Source organism: Fringilla coelebs (assembly GCF_963513975.1).
Source record: "Fringilla coelebs genome assembly, chromosome: 1".
NCBI classification, from domain to species: Eukaryota; Metazoa; Chordata; class Aves; order Passeriformes; family Fringillidae; genus Fringilla; species Fringilla coelebs.
This window is the reverse complement of record NC_140028.1, coordinates 40384421-40410421: the sequence shown is the minus strand read 5'-3', so window position 1 is coordinate 40410421 and position 26001 is coordinate 40384421. Positions and strand designations below refer to the sequence as shown.

The 26001-nt window shown below is 37.7% G+C and overlaps 1 protein-coding gene across 1 annotated transcript in view; it reads left to right on the top strand.

The window, feature by feature from the left end:
• RP1 (RP1 axonemal microtubule associated) overlaps nt 1–26001 on the top strand; it is a gene marked incomplete at both ends in the record, with an annotated part of 161303 nt that overhangs the window by 13954 nt on the left and 121348 nt on the right. The window contains 14 exons of the mRNA XM_084203553.1: nt 1053–1216; nt 3525–3611; nt 6255–6387; nt 10843–10994; nt 11612–11690; nt 12349–12424; nt 13965–14041; nt 14128–14159; nt 14302–14431; nt 15772–15875; nt 17797–17970; nt 18581–18793; nt 19868–20045; nt 21655–21786. Coding sequence (XP_084059679.1) covers nt 1053–1216; nt 3525–3611; nt 6255–6387; nt 10843–10994; nt 11612–11690; nt 12349–12424; nt 13965–14041; nt 14128–14159; nt 14302–14431; nt 15772–15875; nt 17797–17970; nt 18581–18793; nt 19868–20045; nt 21655–21786 — 1731 coding nt within the window. The remainder of the gene's footprint in view (nt 1–1052; nt 1217–3524; nt 3612–6254; nt 6388–10842; nt 10995–11611; nt 11691–12348; nt 12425–13964; nt 14042–14127; nt 14160–14301; nt 14432–15771; nt 15876–17796; nt 17971–18580; nt 18794–19867; nt 20046–21654; nt 21787–26001) is intronic.

The window sequence follows — 26001 nt, the reverse complement described above, 5'->3', positions numbered from 1 at the left end:
AGAGAGAAGACTCATGGGTTGAGATAAAGTTTAATAGGTAAAGAAAAAGGTGCACACACAAGCAAAGCTAAACAAGGAATTCAATCATCAGCTAATTTCAGCTGAATGAATGGTTTGGGTTACAAGGGCCTTAAGACCCATCCGGTTCCAACCCCCCTGCAGCGGTCAGGGACACCTTCCACTTAGACTCCATCCAACCTGGTCTTGAGCACTTCCAGAGATGAGGCATCCACAGCCTCTCTGGTCAAAATATTCCAGTGCCCCACTACCCTCACAGTGAAGAATTTTTCCCTAATATCTAATCTAAAACTGTTCTCTTTCAGTTTGGAGCCATCACCCCTCTTCCTTTTACTACATGCTCTTGTAAATAGTCCCTCTCCATCTTTCCTGTAGGCTCCTTTCAGTTACTGGAAGGCCACCCTGAAGCTTTCTCTTTTCCAGGCTGAATAAACCTGATTCTCTCAGACTTTCCTCCTAGCAGAGATTCTTCATCCCTCTGATCAGCTTCCTGGCCCCCTCTGGATTTTCTCCAACAGATCAAAGTCCTTCCTGTGCTGGTAAAGCTTCAGTGTGTTCCAAACCAGCTGCTACATCCATGTAGCTGATCACACCTTTGCAGAAATACAGATCCTTTCTTAAACAGTTCTTTTTCAGCAGAGCTAATTTGCTTTCAGGGTCCCTAATGTTTAAAGTGATGAGTGTCAAGGCTGTCATTACACAGCACTGCACTGAGTAGAGCTAATATATTCTAAGTAAAGAGAACCCCATATTTGGGGGTTTCAATATTTCAAAACTCTGTTTGAAAGGTGATCTACGTTCATTCAAATTTGACTTGGTCATATGTGGCATTTAGAATAAAAGATATGAATGAAACCTGACATTTCTTGACATGCCAAATATAGCCAACTCAATATTTGCCTGCTGTAATTTTGTGAAACACATATTTCTGTATTCATTGACTCGCTATTACTTAGAATTTTGATTACCGAAATGCATTTTATTTAAGAATCTTGAGTTTAAGTAATTCAGCGAGTCTTTTTATCTTTTGATAGCTAGGAAGTGGAATGTGTCAGTCCTCACCAGTGATGTGCCATCTGCAGGAACAAGCTCAAAGGTTTATATTGCATTGTATGGGGATCGTGGCAGTTCAGGTCCTATTTTTCTTGATGGAGAGAAGGGAAAATTATTTCAGAGAGGCAATGAAGACATCTTCACAGTAAGTAACATATATTCATTGTGTTGCCCTCTTGCTTCCTGCCAGATCGCGTGACATTTCAAACTCTATGTGATAAAAGGCAGCTTTTTGTAAGTTGCACACATCTAGAAATGAGCTTATTTGATTCAACATTTATATTGTCTATTGAAGAACTACTGTTTTATTTGCAGTGTGCCCAGGAAAATACCAAGAAACATACAGCAGTAGCTACTTGTTTAGTTTGCAAATTTGAAACAGGGCTAAAATAATAAAAATTAAATGAGGATGTGAAAAATTAGGATATGGAGTAAAATTTTAACCTTGTTAAACACCTGCTGCTTTATTGAAATAGTGGCAAATTTTATACCTGTAATAAATCTATCTGAAACTGCTTCTGCTTCCAGTTACACAAACAAATTCTTCCTCAATCAGTCTTATAATGTGGTGATTTAGGTGAGCCAGACTAGGTCCTTTATCACAATCTGCATAGCTTGTGTGTGCATATAGGGTTGTCAGGAGTTATCTACAGGTGTCTGCTATAGAGCATGTGACAAACAGGTGCTTCCATCATTAGTATCCAGTGTAGCAACTCCCCTTCTGAGAACAGGTGTTGGATGCCAGCACTGATGAAGAGCTCACCTTTGCCACAGTGGCCCCGTAGGTGTTTGGGATGCAGAAAGTGCAGTTCTTATCCCTTTTCTCAGAAGAGTCCAGCACCCCTGATATAGAATGTCATTCTCCATCTGTGATATCAAAAGCAGCCAGATTGAAAGGAGTGGATAAAACAAGTAAGCAGGTCCTGACAGATTGAAAGACCTTCACAATAGATGTTGTTGGCTGTTTCCTGTTGCCATTACTGAAATCAATTTCACCACTTGACTAAAAGTCATGATGACTTTTATATGCAAAATATGGAGGACAGTCCCATTGTTTGAGATCTAGGATTCCCCTGTTAGGCAAGTACCCACAGCACTGAATACAATTAAGGAGAACCTGCTCTGAAATGTATAGAAAGAGAAAAGGCTCTCTGAGTGCACTGTATTTGCACATAACTGTGGTCTGTCCTTGTTGCTCTGCCTCTTTATCATTTATAACACTGAGTTCAGGGAAATTCATGATACAGGTAACTCTGTTCACACCCATCTATAAAATGTCAATGAAAACACGAAAATTAATTCCACGGAAAACAACTGGAGAGAAAATCAAGCCTACATTACAACAAAACAAATTATACAGTGAGGAAGGAAGACTGATGGTGTACTTCCAGTTCCTTGAAGATAAGCTTTCTATTTCTACACTTAAGTTCATAGTAAGGTTGTTTGAATAACCTTCACACAAAGTTATTCCCTCAGTGCCCTGTTATCTGTACTGGACATATTCATCCAGCCTGCCCAACAGCTAATCTTTCAAATACAGCTTTTTAACTTGATTTAATTAAAATTTTTTTGTAAAAAGCAGCTTCAAAGCTGAACACAATTGTTTCCAAAAAATTGTAAGGCATACACTCCTGGAGGGGTAGGGAGAAACTCAGAGGTATATGGAAGCAGTGTTGGTTCTTTCCTCACTTGGGGTTCACCATTTGTGACTGTGTTTGCAGGGGTTCCGGGATGAGGGAAGAGACGAGAAAATTGACTCCATGTTCAGAAGGCTGATTTATTATTTCATTATATATATTATATTAAAACTATACTAAAAAAATAGAAGGAAGGATTTCATCAGAAGGCTTAGCTAAGAATAGAAAGGGAATGAATAACAGTCTCAGACATGTGGACTGTGATTGGCCATTAATTAGAAACAACCAGATGAGACCAATCACAGATCCACCTGTTGCACTCCACAGCAGCAGATAATCATTGTTTACATTTTGTTCCTGAGGCCTCAGCTTCTCAGGAGGAAAAATCCTAAAGAAAAGATTTTTCATAAAATATCATGGCTACATGAAGCAAAAATAATTTTAGAGCAGGTCACTAGTATAGATGCTAAACTGAGACAGGTTTTATGGTCAAGACACTTTTGCTTTTTAGTCATACATATGGTCTCTATTCATCTCCCACTGAGGCAAATATTCAGCCAAGAATTGCTACAGCAACTTCCTGAAGATATTTAAATGGGATTGGCAGGCCAATGGGATTTTTGAGGGCTGTCTTTTAGAAAACCCAAATGTCTAAGGATTATCTGAAGTAAAATATGTTGGAAAGGCTTGTTTAAATGTCAGAATATTTAATTCCTCAAATCAAAAGTCTCACCTTACAGTTACTAAATGAATTTCTGTTGCATATCTTTCTTTTTAAACAAAAGTTCTGTTTCCTTAGTTGTGTTTCTTTTGCAGGTCAATACTAGGAACATAGGGAATCTCTACAAAATACGTATTGGACATACAAATGCAGGAAACTCCCCTGCCTGGCACTGCAAAGAGGTAAATGCAGTGAGAAAGAATTTTATCTGTCCAAAAGAAGTCACTGTGACAGTGGATTCAAAATATGAGTAAGAAAAAATCATTGGGATTATATTAGCCTCATCAAATGCTTTCACCTTCATTTAAGGGATTACTTATGAAGGAATGGTTTTGTGTGGAATTAAAGCAGCTTATGATGTCTGGGTTGGCTATTTGCAATTTAATACATTATGTTTCTTTAAAAATGTGTGGCTGGCAGCAAAGAAGACTGCTTAACTTAGCTGCTATAGTCCAACTCTTCTACAGTCTTTGTAGGCTACCAAGTGCCTGGAGTTTGTTTAAACCCACAAAGTCACTGAACCCAGCCTAGTTAAGTCCTCCCTAAATCTCTGGCTGATGCCTATGGGACCTGGTGCACAGCACCAGAGCTACATTGCAAATGTTTCTATTTCTGTGTCTCTGACAAGAAAAAGACAAGAAGAGGTCCTTTTTCCTCCTTATGTAAAAAATATCTTGATGCAGGTTAAGCAAATATAATAAAGCAAAGAGAACGAGCTAGTTGCATTTCAAGGTTTGTTTGGGAAACATAGAATAGTGGTTTCTGGACTGGAAAGTAAAGGATCTGACTTTTATCCTAATATCTGATGTGATAGATACTGTGTGTGCCAATTATGTCCTATGCATACATGAAACCCTTCCATCTTTGGGGCAGAGCTTCTTATGTCTCGGTTAAGAGACTGCAGTTTATGAGGAGCTTTAAAAGCTGCTGGTAAACTCAATGTTTAAATTGTATTTCATGATACATCTTGATCTATCAAATGCAAAGTGCCCACTGAAGTCAAATATTCATTGATCAGTGCTCAAAGTCTGTGGCTATTTGATGCTTATCTTTACCCTGGCCTGTGACTCAGAAGGAAGAGATCTGGGAAGTGTTAACTGAAGTTTAGGCAAGATCCTGTGAGTTCATACCTCTAGCCAGTTCATGTCTACACTGAAATATTATCTAAGACTAAACTATTATCACTCTAAGAATTTTCCTAATAGAATTATAGGGATTATATCTCTTTCAATTCAAGTGATGACTGCCTGATTATAAAACCTAGCTATTTGTTTTCCAGCTGTATTGAGTTTTGGAGACAGACATTTAAAAAGGAGAGACTAAGGAAGTCTGACAAAAAATAAAAGGAAAGAGAAAAAAAATGAAAAGTGATTAATAACCTTCTTTTCACCTCAGATATATTAATTGAAATCAACAGTAAAATTTAAAAAAACCCAACACTTCAGTGTAAATAACACTGAACTTATTTATTTATAAGTTTTAATTGTCTCTTTATGGAATCTCAGTCAATCAGATACAGTTTTTAGGGAGTGGTTCATCAGCCAGGACCAGGTCATTCTCTCTTTGCAACTATGGGCAGGAAGTCAAAGAAAAGTAAAAAAAATAAAGGAAATACATTCAAACCTTACAGATAGTGTTTTTATGGTCCAGAGACAAAGGAATACAGTCATTGATTTCTAGACTTCACACAGGAGGAACAACCTTCAGACACTTAGCATCACTCTTTCTTGGGAAACATACATTTTTTTCAGGAAGAACTAAAATGAAAAGAGCATTTTATACAACTACAGAGCTTTTCTGGTAGTTAGGCACATTAGTCCTCCATCAGTGTGCCATGGCTTCTGTGTTTGTATCTGTACTGAGATGATATCAGACCACAAAATATCCATGGAGGTGCAGCTTTGCTAATCCAAATTTCCCTTTCAGGCTTCATCAGCAGATGTCGACAGGCTAAGGTGTGCCAGGTTTTTCAGGCGAGATGAATCTTTGTCTTTAAATTTTAATATTCAAGCAGCAAAAGAGATAAAAATGTTTCCAGTAAATCTGAGTTTGTTCAATATTCAAATTAAGGAGATTAGATTCTGCGAGGCACAGAGTGAAATTACAAGTAGGAGTGTCTTCCCTTCTCTCTGAGGATCCAAAATCTAGTGTAGATATGGGTATAAATTAGCATAATCAGGGACTATTAGAATATACAGCAGCCTCTGAAGTGCTTACTAAGGAATACTTTGAAGTACAAAAGAACCTCTTTTCCCCCTTCAGCTGGTTTGCATATGGTCCTTTTGCTGCTACATGCTTGAAGCTGGGCATGGAAGAAAATAATGGAGGGCATTGGATAGGCTTCAGTTGGTGTTGGGGCTAGTTGGGGCACTTTCATGGCCTATTTATGTCACAAGGAGTTTTGAAGAATCAAAACCTGTCCCTTTAATTCCTGTTCTGATAAAAGTATAGGAATAGAGATACAAGCGTTGACAAGCTTCCTGGTGAGAAGTCCCATCTGTGGTAAGCCATGCCACCTAGTGCCAGCCCCGATGGATGTACCAGCTGGAGCAACAGCTGCAGATTGTGGGAGTGCTCCTGGGCTGACCAAAACCTGTTTCTCAGTTGCACTTGAGATCCTCTGCCCTGAGCTTTCAAATATGACTCAGCCAAAAGTCAGATTTGGGCAGTTGGATCCAGGGAGTAGAAATGCTCCAAACCCATGGTTTTGTGGTTATCTTCAAAGATCTACCTGCAAAGATTTCAACAGCATCCCACACGTTTCATGTTCTGTTCCATCTGCTCTGAGATCAGCAAGTTAAATTGGAATTCTTGGCGCTATTTAGGTGCAGTTGCTGAGCCTTTTCTCAGGGGAGCAGTTCTCTTTCCCTGCACATCGATGGCTGGCCAAGGACCAGGCTGATGGGGAAATATGTGTGGAGCTTCCTGTTTTCCAGCAGGGTCAGCCTATTCTTCCAGGTAAGCACAATACCACATCAGCAAAGTCAGAGCCCAGATTGATGTCGATAGAGGTGAGTTCATTATTTTTCATCAGGCCCTCTATTACTTTTTGGCTGCCACAACACTTTTTCTGCTTTGCTTTCCTGTTACTGTGCATACTCAGGTGAAAAGTTAAAAAGCACTGGAAAAGCAATGAGAGAGTCTTTAATGCTTTGAATTTCACACCTTCTTTAAGTGGATTCCTTGTTTGGTAAGATTTTCTGTGCTTATGCTTGGTTTAAAATAAAGGCAATAGTAAAGACATGTCATACATGTAACCACCATGAAGCCAGCATATGAGCCAGGTCACAAACTCTGTTTTCAATAACTGAGGATTACAGCTCCACTGTTACTGTTGTAGCTGCTGTTTCAGTCTCTTTCTGGTAAGTGGCTCAGACTTCCAGAATACTTTTAATTTTTGGATGTGGAATAAAACTTTCAGAATAAATATTTCAGGAGGCTATAAGCATTAAAATCTCCATTATTCACAGAGAGATTGTATTGTAATTCTAAAGGTGAATTATTCCAAAGGATATGATAATTATTGAGTGTTGCTCTTGTTGCACTGTCTTAGTGTCCTTCTCTACCACACAATTCCCTGATGTTGCTAATGATCTCTCTCCTTGATCAGTGGAAAGGGGGTAGAAAGTCTGTGTTTGTTCCTCTCTCCTCTCCAATTGACATTGTCCTTTTCTGGAAAATTTCAAAGAAAATTACAAGGGCTTAGCAAGAACAGTGTGTCCTGGGAGAGATGTGGGTGAGGGAGCAAGAATGCTGCAGCAGATTCCCATCCTATTGGGGTGTGATGCTAGAGGGGGAAAAGCCATAACAGCACTAGTATTACTTGCGCTAGGACTTCACTAGAACAAGGTCTACCTGGGACATGTCCTCTTCTCTTCCCCATAAAAATCATATCAGCTGCAGAGGACAAAATTAATGGGATGAGAGAAACTTCCATTCTAAGTTATCTAAAAATTATGAAACCCCTTTTTCAGAATGTTTAACAATTTATCAGTGCTTTATGGTGTGTCTATGGTCCCTTATGTTGATATTGCAAAGTTGAAATTGTAACAGGTATTTCAGTGGTAACAGATATTGTGGGTGCAGGCTAGAGGAACAGAATATATACAGATAAAATTGAGGGTGAGAAATCTAGAAAATGGTCTATGGATGTGGGAAAACATACCTTGGGTCAGTTACTCTTGTAATAAAGAGATGGGTTTCCTGGAGTTATATTTATGCTTCTCTGTAATGACTGAGCTCTGAGATTAAGAACCTTCTTAAGAAGATCAGAAAAAAACAGGTTTGTGCCTCAAAAGTATGTTTTAAGAGAAAAAGAATAATTGAGGGGGTTTCCCCCAGTACTTAGCAGATGCCAATGGCTCATAAGATACTCTAGAGAGAGGCCCATCCACATTAACCACGATGATTTTTGGTCTTGAGTGGTCATGATTTCCATGACAAGAGAAGCCTCAGAGGCACTCAGTCTGCTTCCTCACAAGTTTAGTCTCTTTGGTCGGGAGACCAATACTGTTTTTATATGGGGACATACAAACACACTGGTATAAAAGTCAAGTGCCTCCTCATCCCTTTGAATAAATGCTAATTAATGATAATTGACATATTGTATTGAATATGCTCTATTATCCTATTTGCGGTATATTTTCTTCCCCTAATGTCCTCTTGTTTAAATATCCTGAGATGCAGACCTCAACAACCTCAGCTGGTTAGCACATGGTGCTAATAATGCCAAGGTTGTGGATTCAATCCCTATAAGGGCTGCTCCCTTAAGAATTGTAGTCAATGATCCCTGTGGGTCCCTTCCAACACAGAATATTCTGTGATTCTCTGAACATCCTAATTTATGGGCTCTTTATGAGTATCAGCTTTCCTTGTTTCTGAAGTGAAGATACAATGAAAGATTTTTATTATAGAGTAATCTTCATGCATGAAAAGCACAAAGGCACACTTGCAACCAACCTCTCAATCTGCATTTTGTAGTTAACAATTTCTCTCTCATGCAAGGGAGGAAGAAAAGAGCTTCTGTGCATTTCTACCAGCTCCAGTATAAAAGGGGTCATGCAGAAGGCTTTGGAGAAGGCAGTTTTATCTCTGATTTAGTAATTGAAAGACGGCCCCTGTGTCTTTTTGCCAGTGTCATATTTCTGCATGAGACAGAGTAAAGGGAGCACAGCTTTTAACTTCAGAGAAGATAGTTTGATAACAGAACAGTGAAGGGGTCTGGATTCAATGTGGAAGAGAGATGATGAGAGGCACTTGAAAACCAATTTCTGAATAAAAAGAGGCTGAAGCACTCTCTGATTTAACATTCTTTTTTATTCAAAGGAAAAACATGGGAATTAAACTGTTAAGAAGTGTTACATAGAGACTTTGTTGCTATAATGCTGGAGGACTGAGCAGCATTCATCTGCCGTTTTATCCTCTGCCATTCTACTTTTTGTCCCTGTCTGCTCATGGTTTATGACACAATCATTAATTATATCCTGAGAATAAATCAGGGATACACAGTGTTGGTAGCTGGTGGTTGGTAGCTTTTCTTCCTACAGGAATTGGAAAGCAGATAGTTATTGAAGGAGGAAAGTGTTGCAATGCAGCATTGTTGTCATCCTATGCATGGAATTGTTGGTCTAGAGAAATTAATTCTTTCCCTCTGCTGTGGTCTGTTCATGGGGCATATGTTCATGGGGTGCTGCAAAGAAAAAATTGGGCAAGTAAATAGATCAGGTGGTGACATGTGAAATTATATGGCTAAAGTGCAGTATGAATTAACAGCTGTGAAACGAAAACTATTTCAAGTATTGAGACAGGCATACACTGGGAAGGATAGTGCCTGATTATGGTGCTAAGTCAAGAGTGCCAAAGGCTTCTGTGTGTTAAATGTGGCTGGCCTTTGCCACATATTTCAGAAGAGCTCAGAGGCTTGATCTCAAAATTAGTTAGCTGTCATGCCAGAAGGAAATTACCACTAGTGTTCTGTGTGGGCACATTAAAACCTGTGCAGGCTGTTTAGTGTTTTTGCTAAATTATTACTATGATTCAAATTGAATTCTTTAAAGATGGCTTGTTTAGAAACAAGCACAAAAAACCCATGTAAATAAATGAGAGATAATAATGAAAAAAATAAGGATGAATGGAAAAGTTGCAACACTGACCAGCCACCTAGCATAATTGCAGATACTGACTGATTAAATCTTCAGTGCTTATTAAAGGAAGGTGTTTGGTCATCAGAAGAGTGAGATCTGGAAACAATCTCCTTCAGAGAATTACAGCCAAGATTCATAACATGCTTCAAATAGAAACTGACAATTGAATGATGATAATGTTGATGTTGTTTCGGACCCAGTGGTTCAGAAACTCTTTTCTGATTGCAAGACAGAGAAGCACACAGACACCTACCCTTGGAAGAAGAGCTTGTGTGCCATAAAATGAGGCTTTCTCTTCCCCTTCATTCTCTTTGTACCTCATCTGGTCTAACAAAATATTGTCAGTGTATATTGGCATAAATTTTGTCTTTCCCATGTTAATATTGAAGATTATGATTGCATGTTTTATCTTACTTTGGGATTTTATGGAGTTCCTACATCTGCATTCTAAGTACCACAGTTTTATTTTGGTAGATATTTTTATGTAAAATAGTCTTTAGTTTCATCATATTTTAACTTACATTTAGTTTTTCTTGCAATATCCATTCTTATTAATTAAATTATTCATTGAATTTTAGTCTTAGTTGTTCTGTCCTAAATTTATATACTTTAAAGAATTTCCATATGGGATATAGAGAGGTTACTTATCCCTGGAAGCATTCAAAGTCAGATTGGACATGGATCTGAGTGACCTGATGTAACTGAGGATGTCCATGATTATGGCAAAGGCTAGATGCTCTTTAAAGGTGTCTTCCAAACCAAACCATTCTATGATTCTATCCTGTAGCATTAATTGCTGAAATAATAAACCAATGCAGAGTTCTGAGTTTTGAGGTCCTAGAAAACTAAAATTATGGTGCTAGATTTTAGCCTGTTTGGTTAACCAGTGCATTCAAAATGTTAATGGCCCCCATTGCTTTTTATAGTTTTGATCTCACCACTTCTGGTGACTCTAATCTTGGATTTACATTATTTACTTTTCAGTTTATGATGATTTCAAATGATGCTGCAGGACCAAGATATGCTACTGGGCACTTAAAATTAACTTCTGTTTGCATTCTCCACAAGTGACAGTCTGGGACACAACAATAAATGTAACAACCATAAAAAACATAAAAGCAACTATATATTTTATTTTATTGAATGGGATTTTTAAGGTTTTATACCCTGTCCTTTACACAGATGTCTTTGGACTCTACAGCCAGCTAGATGTTATTGTAACCATATAATAGTGCTTGTGATATGAAAGGTTGTCATCTTTTGTTGTCAGTGACTGTCTACAAAGTGCATGTGACAACAGGAGACCTGTGGAACGCTGGAACTGAGGCTGATGTGTATATTTCTGTCTATGGAGAAAGAGGTGATACAGGATCAAGACAGCTGCTCAGGTCACAGAAACCCAAGAAATTTTTAAAAGGACAAGTAAGTGAAAAGGCATTTTTTGTTTGTCTGGCTTTTCTCTCTCGGGTGGGTGGTGATTCCAAGAAGGGTGCAGTTAGAAAAGACATAATTACTACATTCCAATGGCTTCCAAAAATTCCCTAATTAAGTTCCAAATACTTTTTAAAGTTATACCAGTGCTTTTGGAAGTGAGAATTTTCATTTAAAAAATAGGTAAGCTGTGTACTTTTGGTTTTCATTCTTCCAAAAAAATTTATTCAATAAGCAAAGAGGAAATGAAATTTCATTTTATATCTGCTTTTCTAATGTTGAAATCTGCTGTAATTTGTAATTGTCTAGCCATTGACACTTTCAACAGGTTTCTCTTTCCTGACTCTGATCCCATTTATTTGAATGGCACTACTCCCATTAGCAAAGTGATCAGGCTTACTTCTGTTTCAGGAAACCTGATCTTCCTGTTTTGCTCTCACTTTATCATCAGCTAATATTTCAAATGATGATCTTGACAAAGCTTATGTTGACAAAGTTATAAGGGTTATATAAGACAAAGTTATAGGAGTTCTTGGGTCTTCAGAATTGTGTGGCTGAAGAATGCTCTGCATTTCAGATTTTTCTGAAATTTTGTTGGTTGATTACAGACTGACATCTTTGCTGTTGAAGCTGTGCACCTTGGATGTTTGTACAAGATTGTTATAGGACACAATGGGCTTGGATCAGGTCAGAAATCTCACCTGCGCTCTACTCTCAACCATTATGTTAAGGACAGCATCTGATAGTAATCTTTTACTAATCCTTGTTAAAAACTGTGAAGAGGGGGAATATTTTCATGTTAAGACATTGATTGTGTCTTGTATTAAAGTTAAAATGACCTATTATAATTTTAGATGGATTAGCATTATCAGTTGCACTATAAAGATGCAATTGAAGATTTTTGTAACCCTATCTTGCCATTACACTTCCAATTAATGGTGAAACTTAGAATGCTTGCAGTCAAAAGTCCTATTCTTGGACCTAAATACTGTAAACACAGCAACTTCTTTTGAGCCATCATAAGCTGCTATCTAATTTTGTTATTATTTCAATTGGAAAACTAATAAGACTCATATGATGGCAATGTTAAAGGAGGGAGGGATGTAGCCAGGGAGAGACCCAGAAGCTTGCAGGGCCATAAGGAAGCTCCAGAGTACCTAGAGCAGGTACTGTCCTCCCTCCAGGCATGAGAGTGAGTAGTTGTGACTCTCTAAACCTGCCAGCAGAGCTGCAGATTTTGCAGTTCCAGTAGAAGAGAGAAAACTATAGGAAGTCTGACATAATTAAACACATCAATTTTTTCTCTCATGAACAATGTTTTGTTTTTCACTTTATTTCTTCTAAGGAAACGGATGGTTTCTGGACAAAGTTGTAATCAAGGATCCTATAACAGATTTGGATTATACTTTTCTTTGTCACAGGTTGGTTATGATTGATTTGGATTAGATGTTTAACAAATTTGTAACTACCCTTAGATTTTCTCCTGAAATATCCTGTAAGGGGAAATAAGTGTTTCCTAAGAAGTGAGTTGAGATGCTCTGATTTTTTTTACAGCTCTAAGAGATGCATCTGGTCAAACATCTGGTCTTTGAACTAAGGAAAGAGCAATAAAAAGTTCTGTGTGGGAACTTTCCATTCTCACACCTTTTGAACTATTAAAGATAGACTTTTGTTACACATTTTCCATATCCAACACCTTGTATCTGACACCAGCGGGTTCATCCGTTCTTCCTGTCATGCAATGCAAGGCTTTTCAGAAGAGTGGCCTTCTGGCTCTTGAGCAAACTGTTCCTGATTTACTGAAGTTAGCATGGAAATTAGCTTGAGGTTCAGTCAGCTCAGGAGCAGACTTTAAGATCCTGTGAAATGAAAATCACAAATGCAGCTGCCTGACCACATCCCCTTTACTCATTTCCTTTGCAGCCTGTCACTGAGCTCCAACGTAATTTGAAGCAATCCTAACTTCCCTGCCTTTCCCCCTGCAGACGCTGCTGCTCTGATTCTTCTGTTCTATAACTCATTTACAGTTTTATCTATGCCTGATTAATCCTCAACGCCTTGCGGAAAAATCTTAATCGATAAATATCAGCGCAAATATCAGGATCGGTAAAGTCCAGTCACGTAAGAGTCTAGCTGCAGCTTGCCAGTGGCACCCCAATTCTATTTCCTCCTCTCACTTCTCTGAGTGAATAAATAACTGCCTGAGACAGCCCAGAGTGAGCGATGTGCACACTGAAACTGATTTATGTGTGAGTAAGGGCTTTCTGCCTATCAGATACAGCACCTCATCCTTGCCTGACCTAATTTTGAGTCTGTATTCTAGATGAGATGAACTGCTATGAAGAGATCTATAATGCTGGCTTCATACATAATTTAGGAAGAGTTCAAATCCATTTCAGGCAGAAAAATACAGGGTATGTGCTAGTTATTGTTAGAGCTTGATGCAGTGCTTGCTATCTTGCTTTGAGTGAGGGAATGTTTTTGACTCAAATGGAGTTAGACTTACATAAGTAGATGTGTACAAAGGCGTTGTGAAAGTGCAGCTCAGAGATGGTAAAGGTGTTGCCACTGTTGGGTTTGCCTCCTCCTATAGGGATTTTCAGGGCACAGAACAATTTGCATCTTGCTGTAGCCTTCTTGCAGACAGGAAGAACAAACACTGCGACCACTGCACAATTCATGATTGATCTGGGATGAATAAGAGTTCTCTGGCATGAAACAATTGGGTTATGCCCTTTTACCTCAGTCCAGGAAAGCATTTATTTATGTTTCACCAAAAACAAGAAAGAAAAATAATTTTTTGCCAATGTTAATCTCTTTTTACTAAAGCTGGATTTTTGTATTGCTGTTTGTCAGCCTTGAGACTTTAATGCATAGGACAGCAAGTATTGTATACAAGTGCCATGCATTCTTTGGAAGTTGCCAATAAATGTTATTACTGAAAGAGGTTCTGGTTCTTAGGTGGCTGGATAAGGGACAGGATGATGGCAATATTGCTCGAGAACTGCCTGTGACACATGCCAGCATGCTTCCAGGAAGTAAGTGAAAATTGATGGGGAAGAAAACTGTCTCAAAGGGAATGAAGAATCTCTGTAAATTAATTACACTGTTTTTAACCACACAGGACAAGAGCTGGAACTCAAGAGAGAAAAAGCTGTAAGAGTATACCTTTTTTATTTTAATTTGAACCCATGAAATGATGCTTTGAGTGAAATCAGGTCAGTTGAATGCTTTGTATGACAAATTCCTGTGCATCATCTTCTCATAAATCTTTTTTGTTTGTTGTTTGCAAAACTAGTGGGCTGCAGAAAAGTGGAAATTTCAGAAAGGCATTACCCTTCAATTTTACAACAGGGTCACTCGTGGCTTCATTTGCCTCTACCCAGATAGCAGAGTTGATGCTCTTGGTGACAAGAAAAACAAACACGGTAAAGTATTTTCCATGTGGATGTGTACATAAGAGATACAAAGAAAGACTTTAATATTGAGATTCCTAAAATAGATACTAGCATATAATCATACTAAACATTTTCCTTACTTAAAATATAAATGTGTTAATGGCTATAAGGACTCAGAAAATATATGCTTAGTTTAGACACACACACAAATTCTCATATGGTGTCTTGTCGCCGGCTTTCCTTTACCAAATAGAAAAACTTCTTGTCATCTTCAGTTTGGTGCTCCTGCAGAGCTCACATGGCAAGGACAGCTAGAGTCTTTTGGAACTACATCCATCTAAGATAAAAAGTTCAAATTTAGATAGAGTTCATTAATAGATAATATATATATATATATATATATATATATATATATATATATGTGTGTGTGTGCATACATATATATACATATATATACATATACACACGTACATACATACATATATATATGTGTGTGTGTGCATAAATTAATTGTACTCGATTTTTGTAATTGATTTTAATGACAGTCTACCAGTTCCCCCCTTTATCAACTTTCTTTCTACTGCATTAGTAACACTAAATTCTAATACATATCATATTAGGTACATGTATTTTATTCCCTTAGAAGTGATGGAACTGTTCAGTCTTTCTGACATCTCACCAGGGCTCTTACACAGACCTTTTCTGAAGTGATAGAATCTTTCAGGTCACACCAAAGAGTGCATCAGGACAGAGAGAGCTGCATCTTACAAAACTGCAACACATAATGGATTGGTAGAATAGTTGCTTTAAAAATCACTGTTGTCCCTGGGAACAATAAAAGTGGCAAGAATTTACCTTTCATCAGTACTTTGTAGCTATAAGAGTTAATTGTTTGGAAAATTGGCCAGATTTAAATTTGAGAAGCCATGAGTTATGCTGCAGGATTTGCTTTACAAATTCTAATATGGGTATAGAGAAAATGAAGTCTCCTTTCTCACCTGAGAGCTTTATGTTCTCTACATCATCTGCTATTTATCATCTAAATTCAGTGCTAGAGCCCAGATCATTATGCTCGAGTTCTCAGCTCCTTTTTATGGATTTTTTTTAAGCATATGGGCTGATAAAAAGAAATTTGTTCCTTATCATTACCTCTCAGGGCTTTTCTCCTCAAGGCAGCAAAATAGACAGGAGTCCCTAGATGCCCTTTCCTGAACAAATGAGAGAATTTATTGATCAGAGAGGTCAAACTGTTGAGTTAAACACTTAATTAATTCTTTTTCCTTGAAAATGATAAACCATCGATTGTAATTAAATGCAAATATGAATTAATAGACTTCATATTTCTGGCTTTTTTTTCATTTAACTCTTAGGTCTTTTTGATGTAAATGTCAAAAGGAGAAATACATATATATTCAGCAGTCATCAAATGCCATCTCTTGCTCTTGCTCTTGTCAGTGGCCGTGTAACTGGAAAGGTAAGAAATGCTGTTACTGATTCCTGCTTCATAAAGACACGTCATTGTCTGGTTTAAAAAAAAGTTTTTAAAATCTGTCTAATAAATAATTGTACTTCCAATCAGATAAGGAGTGAAGAATTGCAGAACTTAACCCAGGAAATTGCTGATAAATAGGTGAATTTAGAGATAGGGCTTTGTTTTCTCACAGTTTACTCATTATTCTTTGGTTGGTTTCTTCTCTTTAATTCAGAAATACCAGGCCATTCCAAGATGTCATTTATATTCGTTTGCCACATGCTGACAAGCTGCCAGGAATGCCCTAATCTCTCCTCTTTTTCGATAAGGGAAAATTCTCTGGCTTGATTTTAAATGAATGCCTCTTTTTCCTTTGTGTTTTTTTCTTTTTTTTTTCAAGCAACATGCCAGTCATAAGACAGCTGGTATAATCCAGGATTTGTTTTGATGCATTTTGGTTTATTCCAGCCCAGCTTCAAAGTCTTACTATGACCTTTCTTCCTCAGCACTTGCAGTACACAAGCAGGTAAATGGAGTTGTAGAATTCAGTTCCTTCTGAGCACAGAATCAGAGAATATCCTGAGTGGGAAGGGATCCACAAGGATCATGGAAATCTGACTCCTGGGCCTTCACAGGACAGCACCAAAAGTCACACCATGTGCTGAGAGCGTTGCTCAAACACTTCTTGAGCTCTGTCAGGCTTGGGGCTGTGACCATAGAGAACCTGTTCCAGGGCCCAGGCACTCTCTTTGTGAAGATCCTTTTCCTAATATCCAACTGTTATGACCTATCCCAGGAAATGGAGTTATCCAGGTGCTTGTAAAGGGACTCCTTAGGGCTGATTGGAGTGAAATGGCGCTGGATGATCAATGTGTATGAATATATGCACGGGGTTTGAATGAGGAGGGGAGGTGGGAATGCCCAGGTACCTCCCTTCATGCAGGGAAGCTTTCAGTCCTCTGGTGAAAGGCCTCAGAAATGAGTCTGGAGGTGCTTTGGGAGTCTTTGATGTTTTATGGCACCTGTCTCTCAGGCACTGGAGGAACAAACAGGCAACACAAAATTGCAATTTGCCTTATAACACATACTTAATTTTACCTTGAGGACATGCTTACTCACTTGTTTCACAACTACTTCTAAAATCCATACAATTTTCCCTTTACTTTTACAGGCATATTGAATCTGATAGACAGTTCTTGTAGCCTTTTCTCCAGAAGGTAGTGCCTTGAAAATAAAAAATTTTCCTAGAAATATTGATTCTTTGTAGCCTTGAAAATTAGAAGATGATGTAAATCAGAAGTATTATCAATTATTAGAGGGATTCTTAGTATTTTGCATTGATTAAAATTCTAATTTTATTTAAAAATGAGAATGATGATTTGATAAAATATTTAAATATATATGATTATGTATTGATAAGTGTTTTGATAAAATATTAAATTATGTATTTTATACAATGGAATCATAGAGCCTGCCAAGCTGAACAGGCAATCATGGAGTAAAACACACTGCTTTACTCTTTCATGTAAAACTTCTGATTCCCTGAGTGAGAACAGGATAAATGAATGAGGACAAACACAAAAGCAAGAGAAGGTGGGCTGGGGGCCAAGAGCTACCATGGCTCATTTCCTGCTTGTGCCAGCTTTATACTTGGCCATCTTTATAGGCTGTGACACACTCAAGTGAGGCACCCATGCATCTTTCATATTATTGCCAGATCTGTGTCATCTTACAATGAACTGTTTCCATAAATTCCACAGAGCCCACAATTTCACAGTTGCACGTCTGAAAATGGAAAGATTTCTGTACTAGTCTGTACTAGTATTGTGGGAACTTGAACGACACAGAAACTCTGTCGTAATGCTCTGTTTGGATTTTACCATATAGTTAATATAATTTATGATTACTTCTTTGGCTGTGTTAGAGCAAAGACAAGGCCTGCTGTGAGCTCCATGTCCACCTTCAGCCAAACAGCCGTGCCATTCTGGAGTCAGCCAGCTACCCAGGTCACACTGTGGCTTTCAATCTCCAAGGCAAAGTAGCTGATGAGGCAACAGGATATGCTGGGCTTTCCAGAGAATTTGTCGTGCATGTCAAGGTAAGGCAGGCAGAGAAAAATCAGGAAGACCCTTCATAGATTTGCTGTTATAAAGCAGATTGTTTCTGAAGGAGTTTCAGAGGTCTGAGAGGTAAAAGAGGGATCCTCTTCCACGAGGTGGAGCCCAACTCCAGTGTAACAGGTAGGCAGCACTGGAGAGGGTTCCCTTGGCTGCTCTCCCGGGGCGATACCGCCGCTGGAACACGCAAATAGAGTGGGCAGGAATGCAGGAAAAATGAGACCCTAAACTTCCTAGCTGACCTTCAAAAAGTAGCACACGGGACCTGCTGTTGAAAAGAGACAAATTCCCTAATTTGCCACTCTCCTTGTTCTCTGGAAGTTGTGCTGTGCTGCTGAGTGAGAAAAAGCAGGGATGCTGCGGGGTAGGGAAGGATTTCCACTGCTCTGGTTAGTGCCTGCACAGAGAGCAGCAAATACTCAAAGGCTGGAGGTACACTTGAATTACTTGAGACTGACGCTTTTATCTTTTATGCAAAGACATGCATGAGTAAGTGCTTAAAACTAAACGGTAGGAGCAGTATCAGTATCAAAATTTAATAGGGAGAAAAGCTGTGCTGTTCACAGAGGACTTTTTGTTTCTGATCTAAAGGGTGTGTTTCATCATGGTGCCATCATTCTGCTCAACACAAGTATCTGCCAGGCTCTGTGCCTTAGACCTGATGGGAGCTGCAGTGGAGCAGGTCAGCAGCAGCAGGAATCCTACTGGAAGGTGCATAAAATCAGCTCTGGACTCTGCATGTTTGAAAGTGTGAAAAAACCAAGAATGTATCTGAAGATTAAAGATGACCAGTGTGATGGAACAGTAAGCAGTTATTGTTTGTATTCCCTCTGCAGATATTTTGAGTGAATTGTCAGTGATAGAAGAGAATCTTTTTTTATTTGCTTGACATAAAACTTTGTTCAGATTAAAGATGTTTCAAATCCTTCCTTCATTTGCCAAAGCAAAAGCAGAAAAATACATCAAGAGAAAGTGCTGTGTCAATTTGGGAGTTGATGGAATCAGTAAAGATCTGATTATATTATTAAACTATTTAGAATGCGGATGTAGTTAAAACTTATGTACTGCTAGATAGATGATACAGATCAAATCCATTAAAGAAGAACTAAGATGTAAGTGACTGTATACTTCACTGACTTTTAAAGTGTGATTCTGTTCATCTAAGTTAATAAATGTAAGAAATGTTTTTGCATAATTATTATTTGGGAGTTTAAGACAACGGAATATGAAATTGAGCTGGGTAAGTTCTTAGGGATAAGGTCCATGAGAGTTTTTTTTATTGACACTTTCAGAGGCTAAAATATTTGATCCGTATTTTGAATATAGGCTTTGTGAGTGTTTATTTTTCAGCAGTCCTCTCACCAATGGATCAGGACATCTGAATAAAAAGTGATAATTGCTAAAGGTTTTGAAATTAAGCTTGTAAATGCTATGAAATTGAGGAAAAAATGAATTACATCTATTTAATTAATACATTAATGCAGCATTAGCAAATCTGGGCTATGCATAAAATTTGTGTAGAAGTGTCCTATGTGTTCTGATATAGATATTTTCACATTCGTTAATCCTCTGGAAACTGTTTAAGTGGGAAACTCGTTTGAATATATCCTAGCCTTTGCCTAAATCCTAGCATAAATCAGAATGCTTTCACTTGGTCTTTCACTTCCCTAACTTACTTGATTAGTCTTTCTGGTCATAAAGGAATAAACAGGGATTAGGTGCAGGTATGTCTCTGTGTGTGTAGGAATGTATCACGTTGTGAAGAATGTAGTCAAGCTTAAATATTACTGGAAAGTAGTAATAATTAAAACTTTTAAAAAGTCTTCTAGCTACATTAATTCAATTGTTGAATTCATGTTTCTGTTATCAATTCCTTAGGGCAAGGGTGATGAATACTGTCATTTTAAAATTGAGAAGAATTTGGAAACCGGATCTGTGAGCCTGGAATCAGTGCAAAATAAAGGGATATATGTTGGTCTTCTGCCAGATGGCCAAACTAAGCCAGTTGTTAACACTGGAGAGAGAAATATCTTTTTCTACCCACAGGTCATCAAATGTATGTGATTTCTCAATAGTGCGTGGTTTTATTTAGTAATTAGTGTTTCTAATGGACAAAATTCAAAGCAGAAGTGTAAAAGATATATTGACACAATTTCCCTTGTGTTTCAGTAGTTTTAAAAGTGAAAATTTTATTGTATTTACATTTGATTTTTCCTACATATTCAGTTAACTTAATTCCTTTCTTTTAACAATAATAATAATGATACACTAGATGTCAATTGTTTTACTACCAAGCTTTTGAAAATGAGAATTGAAACATGGGACAAGATAAAGATAGCATTGACTTCTTGTGTGTATTCCCCATTCTGGCCACAGATTTTGGAGGCCTGGGAAATGTTGTCTTGCTGCCAAATCTGGCACAGTTTTTTCCTGATTTTATAGGGATATTAGTAGACTTTCAAGAAGGCCTACTTGGCAGTGTTCAGTTTCTTTTTCAGTGATGTGAAATACATTGTATTCCCCACCCAGTATATTCATTATGTTATTCCTTTGTCTTATAGTCAGATTTGAGAGCTATTGCAGTCAAAATGTGTCCTCAGGAGAGAGCTGACCTAGTCAACTAACCAGGACTCAGAAATTTGGTCTCAGCACACTCTGGACCACTGTCATTGGGTGACCTGCCTGTCTTTTTCCCTTCAGGAGGACAAAATTTTTAGTTTGGTGAAAAACTGGCAACCAAAGGTAGCCAAGTGACTTAGATTGTAACTGCAGGAAACACCATTCTGCAGGAAATGTATTCTTATCTGGTGGACTTGACAACAAACACCAGGAAATGAAACAACTCATGAAAAGGCTAAATGGACATCAGTTTGCAATTGAGAAGCTGCTCAGATTTTTTCCAAACACAAAGAGAACAAACTTATCTGAGCAAAAAGAGAGTCTCAAAACCTACAACCACTCTTACTAATTGTTCCATGTATACTGTGATTGAAGCACTATGAAAGTCGCTGTAAGCACATCCCTACTGTTCTGTCCCTGTTTGCTGCAGGGTGATTGGAATGTTTTAATCACTATGTCCTTGTAGAAATGAGGGAATTATTTTCCTTTATTACCTTTTGGAAGAGCAGTGTTTCCAATAGAAATTCTCAACAAGGCAGTGCTTACTGGCGTCATTAAATAAAGCTAAATGTTACTTTGTCACAAGCTTCAACACTCCAGAATCTGTGTTGCTCACTAAAAGGAATATAAAAAGGAGCTAATACTTTCTATGCAAGCAATAAATATTGTCTGTCTGATGTGTTCATATTAACAATATCAATTTACTTTTCATTATTCAAATAGCCTCTGGCAATTTTCATTTCAGCACTTCCACTCTTAAGAAAAAAACTTTTTGGGGGTGGGGAAGCTCATTTTGGGGAAAGCTGCATGTTAAGAAGTCATTTTATTCCTACATCAATGTTAAATTTTTGCTTAGATTTTTAAAACATTGAATGGGCTTTAATTGGTATGTCAGCTCTGTTCCCAGTTTTTGTAACACTCTGTTAACAATAGAAAAAGGATTTTGATGTCTATTGTGTAGAACAACTGTGAGATCTGTTAGCTTCTGAGAAAGAAAAAGCAAATGGCTTCTAGCTAGTGACAGATGCTACATTTCATTGTTTTAGTTGGCCGGGAAAAGCCTATGGGAACATCTGCAGCACCCAAAGAGGAGAAGAAAGACTTCAGAGCATCTCAAATCCAACCAGCAAAATCCCAGGAGCCAGAACCTCAAAGGCCTTCAACTCCCCCACCCTCAAGTAAGGGACAATTCACAAACCAGCTGTGATACATGTTTTATGCTTGTCCTCTGCGCTTGTTTGCAGAGACTTAGCTCAGGAAGGACAATGAATGGCTTTTCTAGGTTATTGAATTGTACACACAAGCACACTACATAAAATACATTTCCAGTTACTCTTTTTTCTAAAAGGAGCATTGGAATGTGGTTTGGATAAGGCAAAATCACCAGGTTGAGTAACTTGTTAAATAACTTAATTTTAAAAAATTAATTAGTAATTTATTGATTGAATATTTCTGTGGAAATTAAGAGGTTGATATGGTGCAGAACCCTATCTAAAGCTCACTGAAAGAATGGAATACTTCTCATTTATGCTCTCACACTCATATTTTCTGCTTTATGGTTCACTGGAGGAAAGAGGAAGGTTTTGATGCATTGCATGCTAGATTTATACCTATGATTTTGCAGGTAGGAGTTAGATAAACAATGTTCTGGTCATGCGTCTGGAGTCATGGTCTAGCAGACATGTTTTTCTAGAATAAAATACTTCCTCTTTAGCTAAAGATGTTGCATAAATGGGCTAAGGCAAGAATTTTTGGAATATTTAACATCCTAGTAATCAAACAACTAAACAAAATAGGGACTGATACATCTCTTAAAGAGTGGGAATGATCACGTTTGCTTCCTGCATCTCTTATTTCAATGTACCTAAAGACCCTGACAGTCTGAATCGTGTCATATCACCACAAAAAGCAGGTGGGATAAAGGGAAACTGCAACTGCTGAGCTGCAAACAGCACATGGAGGCATATTCACATCTGGAAACATACCTGTTACTTTGAAAGAGCTTTAAAGACAAGATTATACTGCAACTTCCAGTATGGGAGACATACTTATGGCACATACTATGGGACACAACTGCTTACTCAGTTACAGGTGTTCTCAAAGGCATTTATGTAGCAAATCATTCAGGTGGGTCGCTGATTTGGTTTTGAACTTGGTGCTCAGATTGTTTCAAGGGGTACATGAAAAGTCTAGCTATGTGCACAAGACATCACATCTGGCATCCTTGTTCATACCATATAATGGGAGGTATCAGGCAGGATTTTAATTAAATTCAGTTCAATCAAAACGTTCTGGTGAAATTCAAGCCTAGTTGTGAATCACTATAAATACGTAATTCTTTTTGGAAATATTTTTTCCATTTTTAGCTCAAAACACCCAATTTCTAATCTGTCAGGCTTCATCTTGTATCATTGTGTCACAAAGACTTCCTGAAGTGTGGTGGGTTGTCGGCAGATATGCTGTGTCTGAAACCCATGACAACAACACACGAGCCATCAAACCAGTTTTCAAAGAAGCTGGATGTTTTTAGGTTTGGATACAAAGGATCCTTTTATAGAAGCAATATCTGACGTGAAATTGGTTACATAGAGTCTATAGCACTTTGTAAGTAGTTTTTCTGGAATTCTTAAATATAGACTCTGCTTATGGAAAATGAATAGAAATATCAAAGTTACTCTCTCTTTCAAATAAAATTATCATTTTTTTTAGTAAGGTACTTTTCACTCAACATATGTCTTTTGACATTTACAGGTGAGCCTTGAGTTTTAAACCGATATTCTTTAATTGCTATTTTCTATTTTTCACTCACAGTTAATATTTGGAAAGGTGATGCTTCTACTGAGTTTACAATCCAGCAGTGGGTTTAGCAGGCAAACTCAGAGAAGATTAACTCTTAGGCTGACCAGACCCTCCTTTTTATGTCTGTGTCTGCCAACTGGTAGATTAATTTTGATTTCTGTTTTTACAAATAATAATTGATTTAGGATTCATTAAACCGAAAACCCTGCTACAGCATTTGAGACTTCTCCCATTGCAGTGTGAGTTCAGTGTTCCTCAAGAAACTTCTTTCACTGTACAGAGATGATGGCAGGTCCCAGCTTCCACTTAATAGCTCAGATGTCATTAGCTTCCATGAGACAAATGCAGTCTGTGACCCTGAGGACACCTCTGTGGTTTGGTACTAACAAAGTGTGGCTCTGAGAAATGCTCTCTATATCCTCCACATTCTTTTCCTGGATGTCTGGCATTATCAGTTGCTATTAATTTTTTAATATATTTTACTTAGAAGATAAAAATAAAATCTGATCTCATTTCCACCTCAGTTAACATTGGAAATGATGATACACAAAGGTGTAATAAAAAATACATCCACTTTATTGCCCAAACTTCTGCTCCAGAGATTAGTTTTTCTGATGGTTCATTTTAAAAGTGTCACTCAATCATAAGATTTTTCTCAGACAAGATAATTTTCCTTTTTTGTTACATTTAGGATAATAAGTAAATTTTAAAAAAGTTATTTCTGTGAAGTTGTGGAAAGGGTTGTGACTTCAACATTCTCATGCAGGCCTATTAGAATTAATTTTTGTCACAATAGATTTACAGCATGGTGTCATGAAGTGTGTAAAATCCCATGAGTAATGCAGGGCAGCCATCAAATCCTCTTTTCAGACTGGAATATTTTTAGCCTGTAGCAAATCAATGCTACCGATTTCCATTTGTAAGAAGAGCCAGTAATTTATGAGGCAGAAAGCATTCCAAGCCTGTGAATTGTTTGTGCATTATAATTGTTCCAAGGGGGGGTAGTTTGAGGTTGCAGTAACTGTTTTGGGTAGCAACTAGCCAAGTCTGGATTTCTTGTCCTAAGCATATGAAGCAGCATGGGATTCCTCATGTTTCTTGAATACATTTGCATTTTATGAACATTTTAATCTCTGTGCTGTAGAAAGTTGAGGTTTTGGATAGCTGGAAGGAACTCTAGCTTTCAGAGTTACAGGTTAGAAGTTAGGTAACTACAGTTACAGAAAATCTTATAGTCAAGTTCTCAGAAATATTTATCACATCAAAGCAATTTGCAATAGTTCTGCTATTTCAGGCACTGAAAGACAAGTGTAATTAAGTTATTATTCAGGTAAACTCTAGATGCTTGTCTCTTGCTTTATTTTTGGGGTGTTGATTTTCTTTTTCCTGTCAGAATAACTTGCTCTCAGTCATGATGAAGAATACAATAAAACCAGCCAGTAATGCCTATTCTAAATAACTATGACAATTCCAAAGTCATAATTCTACTGTTAGAGGCACTGTTGTAAAAGTCATGATACTACAGCTCTGAATTTCTTAAAAATTGATTTACCAAATATTATAATCTTTGCCAGAGCTAAATTTCCCGTGATTACAGAAGTCGGTCCTTATTTATTGTAGAATTTTTTATGGATCCTAAGCCCTTTGCAATTTCCTTGTGCAAATATTTCACATCAGTTAAGATATTAATGCTAGTGGATCATAACTCAGTTTTGGTGCTTTAGTTACTATATTGATTTAAATATAGGAAAACCTGATGATCCAACCAACTGTATAATTCCTTTTGAGTAAAACTTTTAAGGAAAAAGGGCTGTTGGTGGTGAGTGATAGCTTTTGTATCAGTTGTTTTTCTGTCTGGTTTTGGTTTGATTTTGTTTGGTTGGGTGTTTGGCTTTTTATCCTTTGATGTAAGGGTGGTGAAATACGTGAAGGGAAAAACTCCATCCAGAGAAACCAAGCAAAGTATTTCAATCAAGCAAACAAAAAAGGAAAGGACTCTAATACCACTACATAACTTACGCAGTGCAGCAGAAACATCCACAGTGATGCATTGGGAATTCTTCAACAAATTCACATTGGTGGCGTATTAAAAATTCTTTTTGCAGTCACATGGAAAGTGCTCATGTGGACAATTTGGAAACCCCTGGAGGACACCATATATTGGCAATGTGTAGGTTCATCTTTTCAAATGTGGGGCTTATAACTGCCTCTTGTGTCAGAACAGACTATAAATTTCTGGCAGCAAGGATTCCCTCTTTTGGAGAGGGCTCCGTGGTCAGTGGTCCCATTATTGAAAAGCAGTGTTCCAGACATCTGATGTTTGGAAATTCCACTGTGATTAAATTACTCAAAACTAAATTCCTTTCCCCTAATAGAGTCTGGTTTTTCCATATCTCCTCTGCAGAGGTGTTGTTTGATGTCTCTGCATGTATGTGTGTTTCTCTTAAGGGTAGATGGAAGATCACTAGGTGTTGTTCTAATGAAGCCTATATTTTACAAAATTATATTTGCTTAGCCACTAGAGCTGTGAAATTTATTCATAAAGTGCTACTATGCTGCTATTGTCTCATTCATGCAGAGCATGCCCTAATCCA